Genomic DNA, 7,618 nt, shown 5'->3' with positions numbered 1-7,618 from the left:
CCCAACAACAAATAATGATGGAAAACGGCACTAAAAATATCAAAGTCGTGTTGTAGTTGGAGGTCTGAGCTGTTTTCCTCTCTCTGTATTTGTCTCGCTCCGTCATCTTAGATCTTAGCTCTCTGTGAATGTGCTTTATGTAATCATACACCGAGTGCTTACATGTGCACACACACTCAGGGATTAGCCTTAGCTGTGTGTGTGTGTGTGTGTGTGTGTGTGTGTGTGTGTGTGTGTGTGTGTGTGTGCGTGATGGGAGGAGCTGTGCGCTTTTGAAATAAACTTCAATTTCCTGCAGTCCTGGGAATTTGACCCCTTTGTCCCGACGCGCACACACACATTCGCAAATACCTTATGTTCTCTCCCCTCACTGTTTTTTAATTTGGTGTATTTCTCGGCGCTAAAGGCTGAAAGAAGCAATGCGCGTCCGTCTTTAGATTCTCAAATATTCTGGTCGACGTTCCCTGTTGACCGTTCCTTAATAGGGAAGGACCCAGACCTCGAATTAGCGATTCCTAAACAGCAGCTTAGTAAACCAAACAAAAGCCGCTCAGAGGAGGAGGAGGAGGATGTCGAGCTCGTAAAACACCAAACAAAACACCGTAAAAACAGACGCACGCAGAGAGCGCTGCTGCTGCAACCAATGCCCTCGCATGCACAAGGCATTATAACCACTAATGCACATGTGACATGGATTCACAGTGTTCTCTCCCGTCACACTCCCCTGCTGTCGCTGCAGCTCTAATGTCGATGTTTGGGTCGCAACCCACGGGACTGTAGACGCAACACCGAACCGAAAGGATGCAGGAATGCACGAAATGTCAGCAGGTTTAGAGTTTAACTGCACTTTGTGAATGTCCCTAAAGGGAGAAGTTTATCTGTGGGTGTCATGACGTACTGTATGTGCACACAGTGTTGTTGTTTCCTGGGTCTTTGTCAAAGCTTCGCATGCAACCGAACAAACTATTAGCTTTAAAATGTAATTTGCAAAAGGCCTCGGTTTATCATCTTCCTTTTAACAACAGTAGTAGTTTCTACTATTTACCTCTGAGGGCGCACTCCCACTGTCCGTCCGTCCCGTGCCCCGTGCTTTAGGGTCCTTGTCCCCCCCTCCAGGCCCGTTTGTACTCACACTACCTGGGCCTCGGAGAATGCTTCTTGCTGCCTATACGTCATCACGCCGTAACACGTGACACGCATTGATGACGTCATGGCGATGCGTGGCTTTGTTTCCAAATCTTTCCGTAGACCTGGGAGTTTTTGTGCGTCTTGTCGACTGTTTTTGAATCTTTTCATCGACCAAATCTGCAGTAAACACTCCACCTCCGCATCACACCAACGTGAACCTTTCACCGCCATTGTTTTAAATGTCCGCGCATGGTCCCTCCTTCTTTTTTCTACGTCCCAACAGGCGCACAGGAAATGACCTCAGAACCGCCGTAGGCCTCGTGTTCGTACACGTGCGCACGCTCGTGCTCGTACATGTGCAAACGTGCTTTACTAAAGTCCACCTCTCCCAAACGGGCCGTGGACGACAAGCGTACTGCTCCTAGACGCGGTACGGTTGCACTCACACTGGTCAAAGGAACTAGACTTGCTTGGGCACGGTACGGATGGACAGTGTGAGTGCGGCCTAAATGGGACCATAATTTACTAAATGAACATCATGCTGTATCGAAGAAGACTTGAAACTAGCATTTGAGACCATAAACTAATTAGGAAAATGTTTCCTGAGGGAAAAAGTGAGAACAAGGCTCATTTTCTCATTGATTTCTATACAAACTGACCAGTAGAGAGAATGAACATTAGAGAGAATGCAGCTTTAAGGCACTTCACCATTGTCTTTACTTTAAAGTCTGTGGTCTAAACTGTTAAATATGAATGATAATAGCCTTTCAAACTAATGCAAAATCCATGAATGTCACGCAGTGTTTAGCATGACGTCTTGGGACCGACTTTCTCTCGGCACCCCCGGTGTCTCTGATAACTTGTTCCGGAGATTTCAACGACATCTCATGGTCTTCCCTGGCCGAGTTTGTTCCGCTGTTGAAAATCATTATTATTCGCTGCTAAAAGGGGTCGATTCTTCCTTTAATATCATGCCTTTCCCACCTTTGTATTGAAACTGTTGCACAATAATAAATAAATAAATCGGGATAAATAAAGCTTCTTGAATCCTGAATCTTGAATCTTAAAATATAGTTTTGAACAACCGCTACTATTTATTTATCTCATTGTGTCATTCTCCTTTTGTTCTTCACGTCTGGGGCCGTGCAGCCGTTAAGCAAAGGGGGGAGGGGTCGTTCAAATAAAAACACAAGGGCCATTGAAATGCTCTGCTCTATTCTTGGAGCTGAGGAAGAAGTTCAAGCACTCAGGAGTAGAAAGATAATACAGTGAAAGAGAGAGGAAAGGGAAGAAGGTCGTAATGAGGACGCTGTTTGTGTGTGATTGAGTTTATGAAGTTAATTTAGGGCCGATAAAAGGACGAACGAGAGGAATGTGTAGTGATCCGCGTACTGTCTCTTAAGTCTTTATTCATGGTGCCTTTTGTTTGTTTTCCCCTCACAGAAATACGCAAACGGAGAAAATCTCTACGGAGGAAGTTTGACTCCTTTTCAAAGGAGAAGAAGGAGCGAGGTGAGTTCATCGCACCGACACGGTCGTGCTTTGGTCAAACTGAGCCCCGACCACGGCGACTTCCTGGTCGATCCAATAAGAAAGTGTCAAAAAAATTGCAATTTCTATACAATCATAATCCTCATAATTAAACCTGTTTAAGGCCTAAGGACAAAAAACATCCTAGTCTGTATGTTTAGGTCGTATCTCCATGACAACACTGAGGGGGAGGGGCTAGTTTTTATTTTATTGGAGGTTAAAGTTTATGAATAATTAGGGGCGTGGCCTCTTGAGTGACAACTAGCCTCTGGTCCTCACTTCTCCTCGGAGGTAAACGTCAGCCAGCCAGATGGATGTATGCCCCTCCCCCCAACGTCACATACATGCCCTTTTTTGGTCAGAGGAAATGAGGAGGAGTCAAAGTCTGACAAGATGGCGACTCCCGTACGCGAGGACGATTGGATCAAGTTGAGAGAACGGACCCGGACGTAAAGGCTACGGACATTTTTTACACAGTCTGTGGGTTAAACATAAAACCACAGGTTGTCTCCCTCGATAATCTGCGTTTCCATGAAGTCCTTGTATGACCCGACGCACTCGACAGATATTATCCTCACCACACCGCTGACGTCCGGTGGCTTCTACCACTAATGGGTTTGAAATGCTGTGTTTATAAAGCACAAGTGGCTTCAGTGAAGCTCAGTGAGTCAAGCTTTGTGTTTTCATTGTCCCTGCGTCTCTGCTTTCCCACCACGTTGTTGCAACATAAACTGATTAATGACTGAAGAGAAACTGCCTCGAACGTCCTGCTGACGTCCGATAAAGGCTAACAACAGACTCCCTCAGTCGAGCGTCCCTCATGACTGGAAGCTACGGCTTTAAAGTCATATTTTACTCCTGACATTTATTGTTCAAAGTGATTTAATCCCATTCAGGATGCAGCTTTCTGGAAATGGCGGTCAATTGTGAAAAAGTACGAGCGCTAGTCATCATTTAAGTCATCCCCTTCGCCATTGTGACCCCGCTGATGTTGCATAGCGTCGATTCTTGAGAACTACAGTCCTGTTTTCTTCGTAAAAGCGCTTTGAGATGACACGAACCCGCTCTCCGGAGAGTTCTTCAGCCCCTTCAACCGTTTTCAGTTTGCCTCCATATTTACATTCGCCTCTCTCTCTACCTCCCTCCTCTTCTTCCTCTCTCACCGTAAGCCTGGTCTGCCACTGTGACTCCCAACCTCTCATAAAGAGATGTTCTCTATTCTCAGGTGATTATCACAACACTGCGAGATACAAGCCAAAACACACACACACACACACACACGTACATTCCCAGGCTGTCCGCTCAGGTCTTTTTTAAATCCTGCCTCCAGCCTCTTACACACAGGGACTTAGCTGAAGCTAACCCTGCTAATCAAAACACAGAACATTGGGACCTGGCAGCGCTCCTGCTGGCTCCGCGCCCCCTCCTGAAGGCTCCTCTGTGTGGCCTCCAGGGGGGGCGGCAGGTAGCAGATCACATGGAATAGGATGATTAAAGGTAACAGTGGAGTTACTGTTGGAGAAATGATAATAAGTCAGAACATCTTTATGTAATTTGCCAAAGTGAATGATGGGAAAGGCCGAGTTTTGCTCCTTGATCAGACGCAGATGGCAGATTTAGCCACGAAAGCATTCGTGAGATCGTTGAGGAGAAATCAGATATGAAAGGGGGGATCTAAGAAGTGTTTATATATTATGGATGAGGATAGAGGCCGTTGTGACAGTGTGCTTGTTGAAATTGAACTGGACCAATAAGATTATAATCTCTAGAGACACACATCTGCACATGAACGCAGAACCTGGAGGCAACGGGACACGATTTTGGTACCAAACCTTTCTGGTTTCTGTTTGAGGTCTGAAGGGTATCGACCAATAACGTTTTAGCAGGCTTTGGTTGCGTGCAGGTAGGGAGCAAACGAGGCGTTAAGTAATCTCAGAACCCATCGGTTGATGTCTGATGACGATTTAGCTTCATTTATCTGCATTAATATGCAGATATCTGTTTAAAGAGACGTCGTCATCTCCATTCTAGCCTCTCAAGTTACTCAGGGCGCACTCACACTGTCCTTTCGTACCGTGCCCAAACAGGTTTTACTGGTAAAGCCTAGTTCCTTTGACCAGTGTGAGTGCAACCGCTCCGCGCCTAGCTGCGGCCAGCTGGCCGTCCACGGCCCGTTTGGGAGAGGTGGGCTTTTGTAAAGCACGTTTGCACATGTACGAGCACGAGGCCTATGGCGGCTCTGACGTCATTTCCTGTGCGCCTGTTGGGACGTAGAAAAAAGAAGGAGGGACCATGCGCGGACATTTCAAACAATGGCGGCCAAAGGTTGACGTTGGTGTGATGCGGAGGTGGAGTGTTTACTGCAGATTTGGTCGATGAAAAGATTCAAAAACAGTCGACAAGACGCACAAAAACTCCGAGGTCTACGGAAAGATTTGTAAACAAAGCGACGCATTGTGATGACATCATCAATGCGTGTGACGTGTTACGGCGTGATGACGTATAGGCAGCAAGAAGCATTCACCGAGGCCCAGGTAGTGTGAGTACAAACGGGCCTGGAGGGGGGGACAAGGACCCTAAAGCACGGGGCACGGGACGGACGCACAGTGTGAGTGCGCCCTAAGTCTTGTCCCTCGTATCCACTGGCTACACCAGAAACCCTGAAATATTGGCCGACACTAAAGGGCTAAATCGACGTCAGAACCACGGGTCCATGGGTCCTGAGAATAAGATGAATGCTACCATCACGTCATGTGAGAAACAGTGTATTTATGACAAGGCAGACACATTTTAATAAGAGTTACCAAATTGTGATGATTTGGGATGTCGGGGGACAAAAATCTTTGAGTTGGTGGAGGCTCTGAGTGTCTGCTGCCCTAAGGGTGGGAAACGCTCAAGAAGAACGACGCTGATAACGTGTGTTGACCGACGACAACAGTGTTTATTGTTCTGAATGGAAACTCAAAGGCAGAGGTCATGAGCCCCTTTCTCTCTGGAAAACAAAATACCACTAACATCTGGATGTTGTCTTCAGTTGGAAAGGTTACAGCATTAATTCCTAGGACAAATGCGGTTTTCAAAGTGATGGATATGTTGATCTCTTCCTCTCCGTCTCCGTGTAAGCAGTGCTTGAACTTCATTCCAGTCAAATTAGATAAAGAGACTTAATAAGTACCGCATATAGAATAACATAAGTAATCACTGTAACACTGGCCTCCGTGCTTCTTTCTACGGTTTACTAACCCAGTCTTCAGGGCGTGTTCTTGACGTCGAACACATGACGCACCGGACAGAAATAACCCCAGAAAGACACGTAGATTTGCTACTTTTAATCTCATAAATCTGCTACTTTTTTCTCGTAGATTTGCTACTTTTAATCTCATTAATCTGTAACCTTTTTCTCGTAGATTTGCTACTTTTAATCTCATTAATCTGTTACTTTTTAATCATAGATTTGCTACTTTTAATCTCATTAATCTGTTATTTTTTTCTTGTAGATTTGCTACTTTTAATCTCATAAATCTGCAACTTTTTTCTCTCATAGATTTGTTAATTTTAATCTCATAAATCTGCAACTTTTTCTTGTAGATTTGCTGCTTTAATCTCATAAATCTGCAACTTTTTCTCGTAGATTTGCTACTTTTAATCTCAATAAATCTGTTACTTTTTTCTCGTAGATTTGCTACTTTTAATCTCATAATCTGTGTCTTTTTCTCGTAGATTTGATACTTTTAATCTCATAAATCTGCAACTTTTTTCTCGTAGATTTGCTACTTTTAATCTCATAAATCTGTAACTTTTTTCTCGTAGATTTGCTACTTTAATCTGATTAATCTGTTACTTTTTTCTTGTAGATTTGCTACTTTTAATCTCATAAATCTGTGACTTTATTCTCGTAGATTTGCTACTTTTAATCTCATAAATCTGTTATTTTTTTCTCGTAGATTTGCTACTTTTAATCTCATAAATCTGCAACTTTTTTCTCGTAGATTTGATACTTTTAATCTCATAAATCTGCAACTTTTTTCTCGTAGATTTGCTACTTTTAATCTCATAAATCTGTGACTTTTTTCTCGTAGATTTGCTACTTTAATCTGATTAATCTGTTACTTTTTTCTCGTAGATTTGCTACTTTTAATCTCATAAATCTGTGACTTTATTCTCGTAGATTTGCTACTTTTAATCTCATAAATCTGTTATTTTTTTCTCGTAGATTTGCTACTTTTAATCTCATAAATCTGCAACTTTTTTCTCGTAGATTTGATACTTTTAATCTCATAAATCTGCAACTTTTTTCTCGTAGATTTGCTACTTTTAATCTCAAATCTGTGACTTTTTTCTCGTAGATTTGCTACTTTAATCTCATTAATCTGTTACTTTTTTCTCGTAGATTTGCTACTTTTAATCTCATAAATCTGTTACTTTTTTCTCGTAGATTTGCTACTTTTAATCTCATAAATCTGTTACTTTTTTCTCGTAGATTTGCTACTTTTAGTCTCATAAATCTGCTACTTTTTTCTCGTAGATTTGCTACTTTTAATCTCATAAATCTGTAACTTTTTTCTCGTAGATTTGCTACTTTTAATCTCATAAATCTGTTACTTTTTTCTCGTAGATTTGCTACTTTTAATCTAATAAATCTGCAACTTTTTTCTCGTAGATTTGATACTTTTAATCTCATAAATCTGCTACTTTTTTCTCGTAGATTTGCTACTTTTAATCTAATAAATCTGCAACTTTTTTCTCGTAGATTTGATACTTTTAATCTCATAAATCTGCAACTTTTTTCTCTCATAGATTTGTTAATTTTAATCTCATAAATCTGCAACTTTTTTCTCGTAGATTTGATACTTTTAATCTCATAAATCTGCAACTTTTTTCTCTCATAGATTTGTTAATTTTAATCTCATAAATCTGCAACTTTTTCTCGTAGATTTGCTACTTTTAATCTCAATAAATC

The 7,618-nt window shown here is 42.3% G+C and overlaps 1 protein-coding gene across 2 annotated transcripts in view; it reads left to right on the top strand.

Annotated features, from left to right (window-relative positions):
• The window catches only part of arhgap36 (Rho GTPase activating protein 36), an 89,923-nt gene that overhangs the window by 54,274 nt on the left and 28,031 nt on the right, over positions 1 to 7,618 (top strand). For both annotated transcript variants that reach the window (XM_083937425.1, XM_083937426.1), the window contains exon 3: positions 2,572 to 2,640. In XM_083937425.1, coding sequence (XP_083793551.1) covers positions 2,572 to 2,640 — 69 coding nt within the window. The remainder of the gene's footprint in view (positions 1 to 2,571; positions 2,641 to 7,618) is intronic.

Source organism: Echiichthys vipera, assembly GCF_963691815.1.
Source record: "Echiichthys vipera genome assembly, chromosome: 22".
NCBI classification, from domain to species: Eukaryota; Metazoa; Chordata; class Actinopteri; order Perciformes; family Trachinidae; genus Echiichthys; species Echiichthys vipera.
This window is presented reverse-complemented; position numbering and strand designations above follow the sequence as displayed.